The sequence below is a fragment of the Arachis stenosperma genome, chromosome 4 (genome assembly GCF_014773155.1).
Source record: "Arachis stenosperma cultivar V10309 chromosome 4, arast.V10309.gnm1.PFL2, whole genome shotgun sequence".
Taxonomy (NCBI): Eukaryota; Viridiplantae; Streptophyta; class Magnoliopsida; order Fabales; family Fabaceae; genus Arachis; species Arachis stenosperma.
The window spans coordinates 148,489,798-148,508,353 of NC_080380.1; the positions used below are offsets into that span (position 1 = coordinate 148,489,798).

The window sequence follows — 18,556 nt, forward strand, 5'->3', positions numbered from 1 at the left end:
AAAAACTAAGAGACAGAGATTGAAATAAATCTCAGTATTTTTTTTGGTATAAAGTGGGAAATAGAAACTTAAATAAAAATGAAACTCTAATTTAATTTGTATAAAAGATAAAATTAAAATTAATTAATTGAAATGAGAGTATTTTAGGTATAAAATGTTATTAAAGTTTATGTCTCTATCTTCAGTCTCTTGTGTCCCTACTTTTTGGAGGTACTGAAATACTGAAATTTTGAAGACAGAAACAGAAATTTTAGTACCATTCTCTGAGCCAACAAACATGATATTAAATTTCAATCTCCCAATTTCTGTCTCAATACTTCAAAACAAACGCTACCTAAGAGTTAAGAAAGATTAAAATATTTTGACAGATTCGTAAAGGAGGGATTGATGGATGCATTGAATGCATTGAAAGGTAAGGTAAATTACTTCTGAAAATATTATTCATCAACTAATTAATTAATAAGATTACGAATTTATGCTGTTTTTTAATCGCAGAGTTAATTGATTATAATAATTAACCATTATAAAATGTATCTAGCTCAGTACCTATAAATAAAATAATAGCTTTTGAACATTGTTGTCTCTGCCGTCTTTCGTTTAATACTGGTTGTTCTATCCATAAACTATTTATAAACATGTGTTAAGTGGATCCGGATTTGATTTCATTAAGATTATTATATAACAATTGCTAAATGAGTTTGGACACTAAAGAAAGTTAATGGTTAGAAATATAATTGTTCATTATTTTTTAATTTAAATTTTTGAGATAAATAATTATTACATGACATAATATTAAAGTTTTTATGATTTAAAAATTTAAGATCAATTTTTATTGTCTAAAAAAATGCATAAGACATACACAAAAAAAATTAAACAAAAAAATGATAACATAATATTAAAATTTTTATGATTAAAAACATTCTAAAAATAAAAGTAAAAATCATCTTTGTTAACAAAAACATTCTAATTTGGAGATAAATAATTCTATGATATTAATGATGTATTACAATATATTATATAATTTACAATCATACTATCTGTATATAGAAAAAAATAGCTATTTATATAATATACATTAAAATATAAAATATATATTAAAAATAAATTAAATATAAAAACTCAGATGCAGTCAATTTTACGTGAAGTTGATAATTGAGAGCTGTTAGATAAAAATTTAGTCAAATTAATCATATTATTTAACTGCTTTCAACTATCAATTTTCCGTAAATTTGACTTCACTTGAGTTTTCACCTTATATAAAATATATAATAACTAATTTAATTATTGATTTTTACTATGAACACAGAGTCTTTGAATTTTCTAAATAAGTAATAATTTCTTTCATTCAGCCATATATATAAAATCAGAAAAAAAAATCTTCCTTTAAATGATATTTTCATTTTTATCGTCTCATCAAAGTGGCCAGATACTGAGTCAAATAAACCTAATCATATAGCTCTGTTCCTATATCTATATTTATTTAGCATCAAATCAAAATTTTAAACTAATAGTGATGTTAAGTCTTCGTCCACCAAGAGAACAAGTAATTAACTCATAAACAGTTTAAACTAAACACTCATCAAACGTAAGCATCATGATTATTACTTGTATTAATAAAATGTACTATGCAGTCCTAATACACATTCATATCATTATAGCCTTATGGTTATGCAAGGTTATACTAATTAATTAGCCTACGACTGATTTAATTAAAGGACAATAATAAAGACCATGAATTCTGATATTCTTTAATATATAATTAATAAGGGAAAAAAAATCGATCAAATTATATTTGAATCTATATACAAGCCGTAATATAATATGGATGGGGATATAATTTGATTGATTTCTTTATTTTTTTTCCCTTAATTATATGATTTTCTTAATTAAGAAAAATTTGCATGCTATCTGAACAAATCATATCTTACCAGTTATATTCATATATGAACATAATATAAACTATTAATAGATAAATGAATACTGCAAAATTCTTAATTATAATTCATTCTTGACTAATATATAAATGTTTCTCATTTTTAAATCAAATGAGTTCGTTGCTCTTTAAAACTCATGAATGGCTAATGTCTGGTCATAAATATACAAGTATTTCTGGGTTGACTGAATTGGTCTCAAAATGATTATTAATAGTAATAATCCCTCATTAGAATACATTTTTAATTCTATAATGTTTTGGGGCCATATATTGTTTGGAACCTCAGGCAGCTATAACTTTTTTTTTTAAATATATTAGTTTTCTCATTTATATTTATGAATTATTACTAAAATAAATAGATAATTTTAGATATACTAAATATATAATTATAAGAATAAATTGACAATTTGATCTTTGAGGATTTTGATCCGGACTAATTAGTTATTGAAAAAAAAAAATTAGTTAAGTCTTTTACGATAATAAACCGTGGACATGTAGGTCTTTTTGTCAATAAATAGTGCGAAACCAAACTGACATGTATTTTGTTATCTAGAGTAGTGCGTGTTTCGTTGCTGCCACGTGAGTATAGAAACAATGTAGTTCTGGACAATGAAATATTTATTATTTTTTGAGTTTAATTTGCATATAATTCTTTTTAACTACTCTCTATTTATCACGAATTCTATCAAAATAAGTGAATGAAGTTTTGTTCTAAAAGTTGTTATCTGCATGGCAATTTTTTATAAATAAACACGCCACAATAGGTAACGGTACATATAAACATCATGAATTCATGGTTAAGTTGCATGAGATGAATTTACAGAAGGATATCACGTATCTACTGTTCACCATCGTGGATGACCAAATTAATTTTTTTTTTCAATAACTAATTAGTCCGAAATCAAAATTTTCATAAACCTAATTGTTATTTTACTTTAATTATAAATATTAAATTAAATAATTTTATTTTATTAGTACTCTTTAAATTTCATATTTCTTAATTTACTCGTTCTTCTTAATTAACATTTATAATTATAATTGCATTTGGTAATCTTAATTTGTCTAGCATGCATGCATGTGTGATCCCTCTATATATACACATATAAGAAATTAAGAATCTTACCTGACTTAATTTCTTGATTTAGTCCTCAAATTTCTATTCTTCTTCTCCTTCTTCTTCTTCCATAGTTATTCCTTTTTAAGCCAAAAAGAAAATGAATAATTCATTGATTTTTTTCAGAACAAATCTTTTCCCATGATTTCTTTCCATATATCATTCCTTATATTTAATGCCCTTCTTATAAAATAAGAATCAAACTCTTGCATCACAAAATCAATCTCTCTCCCTCTTTTTTTTCTTATGATTCATCAGAGAGAAATAATAACAAACACATACATTATATTCTTCTTCTTCTTCTTCAAAGTCAAACACAAGAAAGAATGATGGACAATAAGTCACCATTAAGGAGGTACTTTGAACAATTCCGGTTTGTTTTTCTCACCATCTTTCTTTTCTACATGTCAATGATTCTCTTGGATTATTATTCTGTCATCAAAGAAAATGGTTTCTCCTTAAAACCATTCAAAACCAATGGTGCAAACCATCATGATGTTGATAATAACAATAATACTCCTATTACACCTTCAATTCCCTCACTCAATTTCACTCAAAACAATTCAACAACAAATGGGGTTGAATTCAATAGCACACAAGAGAAACAAATGATTCCTCCTCCTCCTCCTCCTCCTTTGATTAGAGACAACAACAATGTTAATGTTGATGAACTTATTGTTACACCAAATAGTAATAATAAGGCTCCACCAATAAGAAATTCAGACCCTTGTTATGGCCAATATATCTATGTTCATAAACTTCCTAGCAGGTTCAATGATGATTTATTAAAGAGGTGTCGCAGTTTATTGCATTGGGGTGATATGTGTCCTTATCTCACAAATTTAGGACTTGGTCCTAAGATTATTGAGAATGCAAAGGTTTTGTTGAAGGATACTTGGTACCAAACAAACCAATTCTCCTTAGAAGTTATTTTCCACAACATTATGAAGCATTACAAGTGCTTAACCAATGATTCTGCATTGGCCTCAGCAATATTTGTGCCTTATTATGCTGGTCTTAATGTTGGTCAATACCTTTGGGGATATGATGATAGAATTAGAGATGAAGCTCCATTAGCATTTGTGGAATGGCTTTCAAATCAGAAAGAATGGAAGAGGATGTGGGGTAGGGATCATTTTCTGATTGGTGGAAGAACAGCATATGATTTTAGAAGAAAAAGTGGTGATTTTGGTGATTGGGGGACCAAGTTAATGTTCTTGCCAGAAGCTAGGAACATGTCAATGTTGACAATTGAGACAGATTCCTATGACAATGATTTCCCAATTCCATATCCAACTTACTTTCACCCTTCAAAGGATCTTCAGGTTTCTTTGTGGCAAAAGAGAATGAGAAGAATGAAGAGGCCTTATTTGTTCACCTTCGCGGGCGCCCCAAGGCCTAATGCACCGTATTCCATCAGAAACGAGCTGATCAGACAATGCCTGTCTTCTAGAAGTTGCAAACTCCTAAGCTGCTACAAAGGTAAAAACAACAAAAATACTTGTGAAGATCCGGTCAGCATCATGAGTGTTTTTCAAAGATCAATCTTTTGCTTGGAGCCGTCCGGCGATTCCTACACGAGGAGATCAACTTTCGACGCGATCTTAGCCGGCTGCATACCAGTTTTCTTCCATCCAAAGTCAGCTTATGAACAATATAGATGGCATTTACCAAAAGACTATTTAAGCTACTCTGTGTTCATACCTGAAGGTGATGTTAGAGAGAACAAAGCAATTATCAATGACACATTGGCTAGGATTTCTAGGACTAGAATTTCTAAGATGAGAGAAGAAGTTATTAGGCTTATTCCAAGAGTTACATACCGTGAACCAAGGTCTAGATTAGGGAAAGTTGAGGATGCATTTGATATAGCAGTTAAGGGTATTATTAGAAGAGTAGAAGAAATAAAAAAGGAGATTTCATCATCAACAGACAATGTTTATTATTCTAATGAATGAAGATGGTTCATAAGGTCTGAAATTTGCTCATGGATTTTTCTCACCCTTTTGGAGATGGATCATGCATGCATGGATGATGATGTTATTTAGAAATCTTCATTACAAATCATTTGAAAGGTCTAATTAGTTGCATTTCATTTTTCACAACCTTTGTACATATTTAAGTCTGAATACCAAATACATATTGCTTCAATTAGAAAAGAAAAAGAATGAATTCTTCAACTATGTTTTGTTTTAAAAATTCTATGAAGAAATAGAAATGTGAACTGTGTTTTGTAGAATACATATGAAGTTATCTGCAATAGAATCTAAAAACCACTTTGAAGTTAAGAATACAAAATCAGCAGCTAGAAATTTCAAAGATTCACTGATGTAACCAAATTCATTTCAAAAGGGAACACATAAATGCCTATCAACACTCCAGAGGGTGAAATAGTAAATTAAATATTAAGTGATGAACTTGATTAAACAGCTTTCCAAGAAGAAAGTGGTGGAGTATCAGAGTTCTTCCATGTAGGTACAAAACCATCTGGAAATCTATCACCCTTGACAACATCTGCGGCCGCAAATGACTCGAGTTCTGTCATTTCTTGTGGTGTAAGTTTCACAGACAAGGCTCCAACGTTGTCGTTAAAGTTCTCAATTTTGGTGGTTCCGGGTATGGGGCAGACATCATTGCCTTGGTGGTGAAGCCATGCCAACGCAAGCTGAGATGGAGTACATCCTTTCTTCTCGGCCATTTCATTAACCCTCTCGAATATAGTCTTGTTTGTCTCCAGGTTTTCAGATTGGAATCTAGGCAGAGCCTGCAACACAACACACAACATAAGATTTTATAATTTATGTATCACTATGAACATTTGAAAAACATAATATTGTAAGATGCAGTGTTATACAGGGAAAACTGTAAAATTTGGATTTGGTATATGTTATGAAGTCTATATATATTACCATATATCTTTTTAAGGACACTGATTAACAAAATCCTAATAATAATAATAGGTAAGTTATCCACTAAAGTTTGATTTGTTAAAATTTGTTTAAGACACCAAGTTTTGAACTAGATGAAAATGTGTGACTCTCAGCAGAAAAACATGATCATGGAAATGCACAAAGTGATTGAAGCATGATTTCTGTAATTACAGACGTGCGAAACAAACCTTCCGGAAGTCATCCTGTGACAAAGTATCGATCAACTTTGATCCGGACGAAAAGAATCCGCGGCCAAGAGGACTATATGCAACAATTCCAATGCCAAGTTCCCTGAAAAGGACAATATTTGGAAAACATAAATTCCAGAATTGTATCATGATGTTTTTGAGGAGTCCTAGAAATAGAATTACTTGTTAACAAGAACATGAATGCTTGTGCTTTTAGATTCACACCTGCAAGTTGGAATTATTTCTTCCTCAACATCTCTAGACCAAAGAGACCATTCAATTTGCACAGCTGTTATGGGATGAACAGCATGTGCTCTTCTGATTGTTGAAGCCGACGCCTCAGATAGACCGATGTACTTTATTTTTCCCTCTTCAACAAGATTCTTAAGCTCCCCCATCTTGATTAAAAATTACAAGGGAAAAATTTCAAGTCATCATACATATCCCTGCCTCATCTCATATTCTAAGATTGTATCAAATATCAATGCCAGAACATGTTGCATACCCATATTCCTTAACTATATGATATAAAAACTTGGAAATAGACAAAAGCATTAAAGGATACAAAGACATTCAAAAATGCATATTGGGGTTATTGTAATATTAGTCCCTATGTCATCACATACAGATCAACATAAAGTACCGAATTCTACGTTAATCTATGTATATCAGGAACAACAATACACAATTTACAAGGTTCAACTTGCTGATTTTTCAGTGAACAAAAAACCCTTTATGAAGTTGGAGATAACAGAACTATCATAAGGCAAAAACAGAAGAACAAAGAAAGGGGTCAAACCGTGACTTCAATTGGCACGCGAGTATCAACTCTATGCTGGAAATAGAGATCAATGCAATCAATTTCAAGTCTCTTCAAGCTTCCCTCACAGGCAGCTCTCACATATTCTGGATCTCCACGGATTTCAAATTTTCCATCCTCAATAAAATTGAATGAAAACTTGGTTGCCAATTCAACCTTATCTCTCATCCCTCCCTTCAGAGCCTGCTCAAGATTGAAACTAACTACAATTAAAGACATGATATCTTCACATAGAAAAAGCATACATCCCAATAACTTCTTTTCTTTTGGTTTCTCAGCATGTCTAGTCCTCAAATTTTACATGCCGAGACTCAAACCCTCGACACTAGTATATTCTCTATCTTGTTCTTACTCTATCTCAGGAGATATCATCTAACTTGTATATGCAAATATCAAAAACCAAGGAACTTCATATCAGAAAAAACAGAAGGAATCAAAAGAAAATCCCAAAGGGTATCTGAATCAAAGTTCAAACAGGAACCTTTCCAATTAGAATTTCGTTGGTGTGAGGGCCATAGACATCAGCAGTGTCAAGGAATGTGACACCACTTTGAATAGCATGGTGGATTAGAGCAACCATGTCTGGTTCTGGTTTTGGAGGTCCATAGGCAGCAGACATTCCCATGCAACCAAGTCCTTGCTGAGACACCTCCAAGCCCTGTGAACCCAGCTTCATTCTCCCAACTTTAGCCATTGTTGTGGTGTGAAGATGATGGTAGCACTATGATTGATATCAGTGGAAGAAGCTGAATGTAGCTTTGTGAACGTTAATTGTCAAATGAATATGATAGCTGTGACAATTTTATAGAGACCAATACCCTGTGAAGAAAGATTATTTGTTATGATAAGATACAATGTGGTTCTCACTTCTCAATTAAAAAGCAGCTCATACTTCATAATCATAAGCCATAGATATTAGATAGTATTTTGTGAAAAGAAGAAGAAGAAATGTTATATATATATATATATATAAGGTGAATTAATTCGTTGATTGCTTAAAAAATGATTCATAATAGTCATAAAATATGCGTTCTTATACCTACCTGGCCTTTTTCTTTCCTTTTCTTTTTACCTTTTTTATTATTTTTTATGAGTCACCTACTAATGCACACATGACACATGAGAATTCTTTTGGGGTTTATAATTATATACTTGAAACAAATAAAAGAATTATTTGCAATCGAACGTTCCAAAATTTCTTTATTCTATTTTGTCATCCATTTTCTGACCACCTCTTTAACACCAAAATTTTTCTCTTTCTCCTCTTCTTTTTCGTTATCATCATTATTGATAAATTTAGAAATTTTTAAATTAATTTGATGATGATTAAATATTATTAAAATAATTATTATAAAATTATTAATTTGAATATTAGTTCACATTGGTTAATTAATAATTTTGTTGTGTAGATTTTGTTTTGAGCCGAAAATAACAAGCCCAACATAAAGATAATTTTTAGCCTTATGCAAATATGTTTAAATATATTGACTGAATTATTGTTATGATAGCTGGGCCAGAAAAATCAAGACCAACGAAACTTGGTCCAAAATTAAAAAAGAGGAAAAGCAAAGGCTGTATGCTTTCACGGTTATCACACTCTTCATTTGATGGAATTCAAAATTTGATTAAATGAAGTTAATGCAAACATTGGTAACATGAGAGAGAAAATGCAATTAATTTGATGACATTTAATTTCCACACATTACAAAGCATGAAAGAGGGAAGTGGGTTTTAATTGAGTGTAATTGATTTTAATTTTCTTTTTTATTTTCTTTGAAAGCATTCTCTCTCTTATCTCATCAGTTTCGGTCATGTCACAGAGAAGAAGAAGAACCAAGCTATCAGAGATGAGCCACTATAGCAGTGAAGCTACAAGCAAAAAAAGGGGCTAAGGTGATGATGTCCTTAGCAAAAAGAAGATCTACAGTATGGTGTGGTTGAGATCTTTGCCACTAAAGGTAAGGTGTAGTGAAGAAGTCTCAAGCTTTCCGTACCCAAAAATGGAAGAAATCCATTTCGATCAGAAAAGAAGATCCCTTGGAATATGACTCGTCTCTACTTTTGATCAACTATCACAGAAGGTAGCTACTGTAGCTACGTGGAGGAAGAGGCAGAAGATAGAGCAGATGGAGCTGTTAAGTATCAATGACTCATCAAGGGCCAAGAATCTTTCTTGGGGAGCAAGTCAAGATGGAAGGCCGGATTGATGAAGGTTGGTGAGAAGGGTTGTGATAGAGGTAATTGCATGTTAGTTTTTTACATTCAGTTCTCTCTCCTCTCTCTCTGTCCGAACCGGTTTGATGCATGAAGAAGAAGTTGGCTCGGTTCAACTGTTTTAACCTTGGAGGCTTCCTCTTCTATAAATAAGGGTGAACAGCCAAGGCTTGAGACAAGGAGTGAGAGCACACGTTCGGGTTCCCATAGCTCTGTGAGCTGTTTATTCTTCTCCTTCATGGCTTTCATTAAATATTTCTTTTTCTCAGTGAGTCTGTCTGTGTTTCATTGGTAAAAGGCAAAATGTGAGGTTTTGTAAGAAAAAGCTAATGAGTGAAAAAAGACATAGAGTTAAAGAAAAAGCCATTATTATCTCAAAAATTCTTTGTATGTATTTCTGTTTTGTTGTCATGATCCTGAGAGAATTTTCTTACAAGTTGGGTTAGCACTTTGCGGTTGAAAGCTAGATTGAGGTCTAGTCAAGTTCGGGTTGGGGTAGAATTTGGACTTGTTCCCTTACAAGTTGGGTTAGCACTTTGCAGTCGAAAGCTTAGTAGGTGACCAAGTCAAGTTCAGTTTTAGAGATAGATTCTGGACTTGTTCCGGATAGGAATGGGTAGTTCCTAGGAAAGAATTGGTGTCTGTAATCAAGTTGATTATAGTGAAATCCCGTTATTGTTGTGATGGAGATTGGATGTAGGCTGCATTGCACTTAGCAGCTGAACCATGATACTTTTGGGTGTGATTCTCTCTTTCTCTTCTACTCTTTTACTGTTTCTCTTTATGGGAGACAAAATTGAAAAATATCTACTAACTGGTTACGAGACAAAAAGAAAATGTCTCTTGACCAGTTATGAGACAAAAAGCAGAAATATCTCTTGGAGCTATTCTAAAAAGCAGAAAGTAACATTAGCAAGAAGAGGGCTAAGATTCAACCCCCCTTCTCTTAGCCACTGATAACCATCAATTATCAATAACACTAAAAATTTTTAATTATGAAACATAAATTTTTTAACTTTAACACCAAAATTTTGATAAAAAATACAAAATATATTTTTTAATACTATATTTTTTATTTTTTATTATTCTTCTTTCTTTCTTTCTTTTTCTGTTACTCTTACTTCTTGTTTTAGAAGTATTACTTCTCATATTAAACTTGAATGAATATGTACATATTAAATTCTAATTTTATTTAGTTGAATGAATATAAGTTCACACTTATCAGATTAAATTCTTACCAGGAATAAAAATAGCACCAAAATTTATTTAAATTGATATCAAAATTTAAATACAATAATACAGAATGTAAAAAATAAATTGCATACTAAAAAGATCACATATTTGACTCTATAAAATAAAACAAGATAGCATCGAAAATCACTTAAAATTAATACCAGAAGTTCAGTAACACGACACAAAAATATTACTCATCCAATGAATTAAATGTTTATCTCATATATAAAACAACGAATTTCATTAGGGAGTCAATGGAATATCTGTACAATGTGTACAATGAGCTGTTTATTTGGCCCAATATGAGTTAAAAAATGAACATTCAGGGTAAAATACTACTAATTTCTCAAACACAATACACCCATACTATCCAGAATAACTATCCGAATACCAAGGATAATAAACATATGATATTCTACTGAATCGAACTTTCCTAAACTCTCATTGTACTCCCTAAAATCAATTATTGAGATGCAAAATCAATAATGGAAAGGGAAGATGGGGTACCTGCGTTTGTTTACAGGGACAGGACACTGAGACAGGGACACTGAGACACAAAATCGTGTTTGGCAGATGAGACATGGACAGAGACAATATGTCCAGAGACACTGAATTAGTGTATTTTGTGTCCATCCTGACAGGAAGGACACGGTGACACTAACAAGGGACACAACTTATTTTCTATTTTTTCTTTCATTATTCTTGTTAATTTTTCATAATTATATTTTTTATTGTTATATTTTTTATCTCAAATTTTTTGAATGAAAAAAATGAGAATAAATTGAATTTTCATAATTTGTTCTAGTTTATTACCAAACAGAATACAAAAATACAAAATTTTATGTCTCTATCCATCAGTATCTTGTCCTGTTCTATTCTCAGTATCTTGTCCTATCATGTTCTTAGAAACAAACTTAGCCTAAGTGCTTTCTCCTATGGATCCGAATCCCAATATTTGTTTCCTTTCTTGTTTCATGGGTTACCAAAGAAAATTGAAAGTGAAAAGATCATGTGCTGTGATATAAAGTAAATTAGACAAAGGAAGAGATAAAGATCACAATTGAAAGGAAGTTTAGTCCATTAGTTTTTGCGTTAAACAGGCTCTTATTATGAAAAAGGGTGTATTACAATTTTTTTTATAATAATCAATAAACAAAATTTGTGAAATAAGATTATTAAGCATACATAATTTTCGGCCACGGATAATAACTATCCTCTAAAATCACTGAAAGGAAACATCATCTTTTTTGGTGCTTTGTTTCTTAGCAGAGACATCAAATTTAATGTTTTTGTATTCTGATAATAAAGTAGAAGAAATTATAAAAAAATAATTTATTCTTATTTTTTTTATTTAAAAAATTTGAAAAAAAATATAATTATAAAAAAATAACAAAAATAATAAAAAAATAAAAAATAAATTATATTCTTTATTAATATCTCTCTTTTCTGTGTTTTATCTATCCATATCTCATCTACAAAATATAATTTTGTGTCTCGTATCCCTTTGTCATGTCCCGGGCATGTAAACAAACGAGTTAAACCCCAAAATGGTCCCTGAGATTGGCGTTTTGCACTGAAATCGTCCCTGAGATTCCAATTACACCAATTACGTCCCTGAGATTGAAAAAAATGCACCATAGTAGTCCCTAACCCATTTTCCATTAACGACATGATGACATGGCATGATGACGTGGACTATAAGTGACACGTGTCACTTTATGATTTGGCCACGTGTAATGGTAGGATGATGTGGTGTCCAATGACACGTGGCATGCTGACGTGGATGGTTGTGCCACGTGTCACAATGTTATTTGGCCACGTGTCCAGTTGTGCCACGTGTCGCAACGGTATTCGTCCACGTGTCATCTATTATACCATCGTTGTATATGCACCAAATTAGTCCCTCACTTTGAATTAAGTTACTCATTTTAGTCCCTGAAATTGAATGTCGTGCACCAAATTAGTCCCTTCACCAATTTTTTCTCATTTTTTTTAAATTTAAAATTTTAATATCTTGGATACACTAATTTCAATTCTATTTTTTCATATATCGTTTAAATACAAGTGCTTTTATAAAAAATTTTAAGATTTTAGTTTTAATTATATAATTTTTTAATAATTTAATATTGGTAAATTTTGTAATATATAAGTATGTTATTATAAAAAAATAATTATATGATTGATTAGACACATTTTTTTCATAAAAAAACATGTGTTTTTAACAAGAAATTAATAATTAAAATAAATATTTTTTCTTATGAAATACACGTTTTCGTTGTGTATAAATAAGCTAGATTGAAGGCACTTCAACCACCCTCACTACCACTTTTGATCTCTACAGTCTAGACGAAAGAGGTCAGAGATGATAATGAGGGAAGCTTGAAATGCCTTCACGTCAACTCCAAGACGGCGGCTATTAGAGGTATCCGCAAGAAAAAAAATATTTTATAAAAGTACTGAAAGAGGTTGGAGATGGTAGTGAAGGTGCTTGAAAAGCCTTCACGTTAACTCCAAGTTGGCGAATAAAGTATTCGCAAGAGAAAAAATATTTTATAAAAACACTTTTATTTGAAGAACGTGTGAAAAAATAAAATTGAAATTAATGCATTAAAAAATATTGAGAATTTTGAATTTATAGAAAAAATGAGAAAAAATTGATGAAGGGACTAGTTTGGTGCACGACATTCAATTTCAGGGACTAAAATGAGTTACTTAATGCAAAGTGAGGGACTAATTTGGTGCATATACAACGATGGCATAATGGATGACACGTGGACGAATACTGTTGCGACGCGTGGCCAAATAACATTGTGACACGTGGCACAACTATCCACGTCAGCATGCCACGTGTCACTGGTCACCACATCATCCTACCATTACACGTGGCCAAATCATAAAGTGACACGTGTCACTTACAGTCCACGTCATCATGCCATGTCATCACGTCGTTAATGAAAAATGGGTCAGGGACTACTATGGTGCATTTTTTTCAATCTCAAGGATGTAATTGGTGCAATTGGAATCTCAGGGACGATTTTAGTGTAAAACGCCAATCTCAGGAACCATTTTGGGGTTTAACTCGTAAACAAACGCATCCAAAAAGCTAGCTTTATTCCCCACTTGATTTTGTCTGAAGACCATAAAATAAAAGTAAAACTCATCAGCTCAATTCCACTCACGACACACCAATCAAACACTTCTCTTAGCTTCTGTTTGAGAAAATCCAGAGACCACATTGCAAACTGCAATCCCAACACTCATCCATCACCTTTCTTTCTTTCTTAGCTGCACTTCAGATTCAACCATGGCTGCAAAACTTTATGGTGGAGCTTACCTCTCTTCCTTTGTTAATGCTGTTTTGGACAACCTGTCTTTAATACTTGAGGATGACTACTGTATCCTCAATGGAAACCACTCTGCCATTGAGTTGCTTGAAAGGTTGCAAAATTGTCTATATGATGTTGCACCTGTTCTTGATGATGCTGAGCTGAAGCAGTTTACTGACAAGAGAGTCAAGAAGTGGCTTGTTGATCTCCAAGATGCTCTCTATTTCGCTGATGACTTGCTCGATGAACTCTCCACTAAAGCCGCCACTCAAAGGGATCCAGGTAACTCTTCTTCCTGGTCTCGTCTTGTTGATTCGTATTTGAAGATAGTGGTGACATGGAAAAAATAGTTTCACACTAGAGTCTGTTGTAAGACGCAAAAATTATCTTCATCTGAAGGAGAGTGCCAAGGTGGACATGTCATGGAGAATTCCATCCACATCTCTCCTTGAACCATCGGAGATATGTGGCAGGAAAGAAGACAAGGAGGCCATACTGAAACTGTTGTTGGATGGTGATGATGCTGGTGATGATGATTTATCTGTGATTCCCATTGTGGGCATGGGCGGAATAGGAAAAACTAGTTTGCCAATGGGTTTACCACAATGACAAAGTAAAGGAGAATTTTGATTTTCGAGGTTGGGTTTGCGTGTCAGAAGAGTTTGATGTTGTCAAGGTTACTAAGACTATAATCGAGGCAATAACTTCGAGTTCTTGCAACTTGACGGATTTGAATTTACTTCAGCTTGATTTAAAGGAAAAATTGTCAAGACAAAAGTTCTTCATTGTCTTAGACGATGTATGGAATGAAAATTATGATGATTGGAATAAGCTTCTAAAACCTTTTCAGAATGGGGTTAAGGGAAGTAAAATTCTCATAACTACACGAAATAAGAATGTAGCGAATGTAGCTTCCGTAGTACAAACTGTTTCACTTCATGAAGTAAGGTCATTGTCTGATGAAGACTGTTATTCCCTAAGGATTATGAATTTAGCAAAGATGAAATGATACTGTTATGGATGTCATAGTTAAAGTACCTGCGAGCTTTGTCGTTCAACGGCTTTCCTCTCTTAAGTCACTACCTGATTCAATAGGTGAGTTGATTCATTTGCGTTACTTGGATCTCTCTTTGACCGACATTGTGACATTGCCGGAGTCATTGGGTAACCTGTACAACTTGCAGACCTTGAAGTTGAATTTCTGTAGAAATCTGAAAATGCTACCTGTTGGCATGAAAGACCTTCTAAATTTGCGCCATCTTGATATTAGACAAACTGCTTTGCATGAGCAAGTTGAAAAATTTGCAGTTTTTAAGTAACTATGTTGTTGGGAAGCATGAAGGGAACAAGGTCACAGAATTGGGAGCATTTGCAAATCTACAGCAATCTATTTCCATTGCGAAATTGGAGAATGTGATCGACGGCAGTGAAGCTTTGATGGCAAGGATGTTTGATAAGGATGGCATTAGCTTTTTGTGCTTGTGGTGGTCAGTAGATAAAGATGAGAACACGACTGATTCCCAAGTAGAAAGAGATATACTCGACAAGTTACAACCTCATAGTAATTTGAAAGAACTAAAAATCGGGGATTATAGGGGTACAATATTTCCAGATTGGTTTGGACATTCTTCCTACCATAACATCACCAAAATAAAACTGAGTTATTGTAGGATTTGTTGCATGCTTCCTTCACTTGGACAATTGCCCTCTTTGAAGCACCTATACATTTTAGAGTTTGACAGTGTGGGAATTGTAGGTGCTGAGTTTTACTTTTACCAGAATGGTGAATCTTGTTTAGAGACACCACCATTCCCAATGCTTGAAACTCTTTCGTTTAGTTCAATGCCTTGCTGGAAGGAGTGGCATTCATTGGAGTTGATAACAGAAGGATTTTGTAATCCAACAACTTCAACAGGTAACTCTTTCTTTCTTTCTATCTCTCTCTCTCTCTCTCTCACACACACACACACAACATTATTCTTAGGGTAAAAAACCATATTAAGCCAAATGAGTCAAAAAATAACGTAAATACGTCAAAGCAAAAATCGTTTCAGCAATAAGCCAGAAGCTATTTTTATATAATTCGAACCAGCTTGGTTCGAACTCCATTTCTACATAATTCGAACCAGCTTGGTTCGAATTATATACAAATACATACACACACATAATTCGAACCAGCTTGGTTCGAATTACACATAATTCGAACCAGCTTGGTTCGAATTACACACAAACACACGCACACACTAATTCGAACCAGCTTGGTTCGAATTACACACAGTAATTCATGGTATAATTCGAATTATGCTGTTAAAAAATTAATAATTTATTAAAAAAATTTATTAAAAAATTTATTAAAAAAATTAGTAATTAAAAAATTAAAAAATATATATTTTTATTTCATACGTTAAAAAAAAGTTAACAAAATATTTAATTACGAGACTTCTTTAAAATATTAATGAGCTATCAATTTGAATTCCATACAATACTTTTCTGTCCATTTTAATAGTTCATGAATATTTTTTAATAAATTTTTTTAAATTATACTACAAAAAATATTTTATCCTATGCAAAACAATTTTAAAAAAATGGCTTAAAAATGTTAGGAGTACTATAAAAATTTGTAATGTTATAATAACTTAGGTAAATACATGCATGTACTCAAATTTTAAATAAAATACTCTACATAGTCAATAATAATTTAAAAATGAAAGAAAATATTTTATTCCATACAAAATAATTAAAAAATATATTTTATTCTATACAAACTAATTTTAAAAAATGGCTTAAAAGATGTTATGAGTACTATAAAAGTTTGTAATATTCTAGTGATTTAGGTAAATACATGATAAAAATATTTTTTCTTTAATTTCTAAATTATTAGTGACTATGTGGAGTATTTCTTTAATGTCCTAAGTCATTAGGATATTACAAATTTTTATATTACTTCTAACATCCTTTAAGCCATTTTTTAAATTATCATGAATATTTTTTAATAAATTTATTTAAATTATACCACAAAAAAATATTTTATTCTATGCAAAATAATTTAAAAAATGGCTTAAAGGATGTTATTAAATTATTTTGCATAGAATAAAATATTTTTTTGTGGTATAATTTAAATAAATTTATTAAAAAATATTCATGATAATTTAAAAAATGGCTTAAAGGATGTTAGAAGTAATATAAAAATTTGTAATGTCCTAATGACTTAGGACATTAAAGAAATACTCCACATAGTCACTAATAATTTAGAAATTAAAGAAAAAATATTTTTATCATGTATTTACCTAAATCACTAGAATATTACAAACTTTTATAGTACTCATAACATCTTTTAAGCCATTTTTTAAAATTAGTTTGTATAGAATAAAATATATTTTTTAATTATTTTGTATGGAATAAAATATTTTCTTTCATTTTTAAATTATTATTGACTATGTAGAGTATTTTATTTAAAATTTGAGTACATGCATGTATTTACCTAAGTTATTATAACATTACAAATTTTTATAGTACTCCTAACATTTTTAAGCCATTTTTTTAAAATTGTTTTGCATAGGATAAAATATTTTTTGTAGTATAATTTAAAAAAATTTATTAAAAAAATATTCATGAACTATTAAAATGGACAGAAAAGTATTGTATGGAATTCAAATTGATAGCTCATTAATATTTTAAAGAAGTCTCGTAATTAAATATTTTGTTAACTTTTTTTTAACGTATGAAATAAAAATATATATTTTTTAATTTTTTAATTACTAATTTTTTTAATAAATTTTTTAATAAATTTTTTTAATAAATTATTAATTTTTTAACAGCATAATTCGAATTATACCATGAATTACTGTGTGTAATTCGAACCAAGCTGGTTCGAATTAGTGTGTGCGTGTGTTTGTGTGTAATTCGAACCAAGCTGGTTCGAATTATGTGTAATTCGAACCAAGCTGGTTCGAATTATGTGTGTGTATGTATTTGTATATAATTCGAACCAAGCTGGTTCGAATTATGTAGAAATGGAGTTCGAACCAAGCTGGTTCGAATTATATAAAAATAGCTTCTGGCTCTGAAACGATTTTTGCTTTGGCGTATTTACGTTATTTTTTGACTCATTTGGCTTAATATGGTTTTTTACCCTTATTCTTATTCCCTAAATATATTTATGTTTTTCATCATGAAACCTCACGGTCATGCTCCTTTTTGAAAGATTCATGTTAGCACAATCTTTTGCAGACATTTATTTTTTGGAATTTTTGAAATTTTCTTTAGACATATCCTGTTATATTGGTGACTTACCTTGCCGTTTATGTAATGGACGAGTGTGATTAGTTGTTGTTTTATTTAATAAAAATAGATAGTTAAATAGATGATGTGATAGAATTAAGAACTTATTTCATGAAAATTTGAGTTGGAAAATCACAAATTTTGATTGAAAAAGAAAATAAGTGAAAAACATGTAGATAATGCAACGAAGTTAACTAAAACAGTGCAAAAATTAGAAAGAAAATGAACAATGTTATTTATCTTTAAGAAGAAGACGACAATGATGACGATATCGATAACGATAATGATAATGAGAATGGTGATAATGATGATGGAGGACGAGGAGGAGGAGCTGGTGGTGGTGATGATAATGGTGATAACAAAAGAGAAAGAGGAGAAAAAAAGGAGGAGAAGAAGAATAAGCATGAGCACCAGAGGTGTATGGAAGAAGACGACGATAACATAAAAGCACGTGCATTGATGTGAAACAACATGGTTAAACTTGATTAAATATTTTGCTTGGTTATAGACCTTTATT

General features: G+C 31.3%; 4 protein-coding genes across 4 annotated transcripts; 3 read left to right on the forward strand and 1 right to left on the reverse strand.

Moving 5' to 3' along the window:
• Window positions 1–3,376: 3,376 nt before the first annotated feature.
• Window positions 3,377–5,005, forward strand: LOC130975924 (probable xyloglucan galactosyltransferase GT13). Its single transcript, XM_057900640.1, has one exon. The coding sequence runs from the start codon at window positions 3,377–3,379 to the stop codon at window positions 5,003–5,005; it is 1,629 nt and encodes a 542-aa protein (XP_057756623.1).
• A 267-nt stretch (window positions 5,006–5,272) lies between these two features.
• LOC130974155 (probable aldo-keto reductase 2) lies at window positions 5,273–7,900 on the reverse strand. Its single transcript, XM_057898909.1, has 5 exons — window positions 7,467–7,900; window positions 6,965–7,168; window positions 6,391–6,563; window positions 6,166–6,268; window positions 5,273–5,811 (listed from the first exon to the last, which is right to left on the reverse strand). Exons 1-5 carry the CDS (start codon window positions 7,677–7,679, stop codon window positions 5,470–5,472), a joined length of 1,035 nt encoding a protein of 344 aa, XP_057754892.1. The 5' UTR covers window positions 7,680–7,900; the 3' UTR covers window positions 5,273–5,469.
• A 5,729-nt stretch (window positions 7,901–13,629) lies between these two features.
• LOC130974158 (putative disease resistance protein RGA1) lies at window positions 13,630–15,874 on the forward strand. The gene is made up of 2 exons (XM_057898913.1): window positions 13,630–14,040; window positions 14,158–15,874. The coding sequence occupies exons 1-2, from the start codon at window positions 13,737–13,739 to the stop codon at window positions 14,208–14,210; spliced, it is 357 nt and encodes a 118-aa protein (XP_057754896.1). The 5' UTR covers window positions 13,630–13,736; the 3' UTR covers window positions 14,211–15,874.
• On the forward strand, window positions 14,223–14,767 carry LOC130975925 (putative disease resistance RPP13-like protein 1). The gene is made up of 2 exons (XM_057900641.1): window positions 14,223–14,261; window positions 14,333–14,767. The coding sequence occupies exons 1-2, from the start codon at window positions 14,223–14,225 to the stop codon at window positions 14,765–14,767; spliced, it is 474 nt and encodes a 157-aa protein (XP_057756624.1).
• Window positions 15,875–18,556: the final 2,682 nt, after the last annotated feature.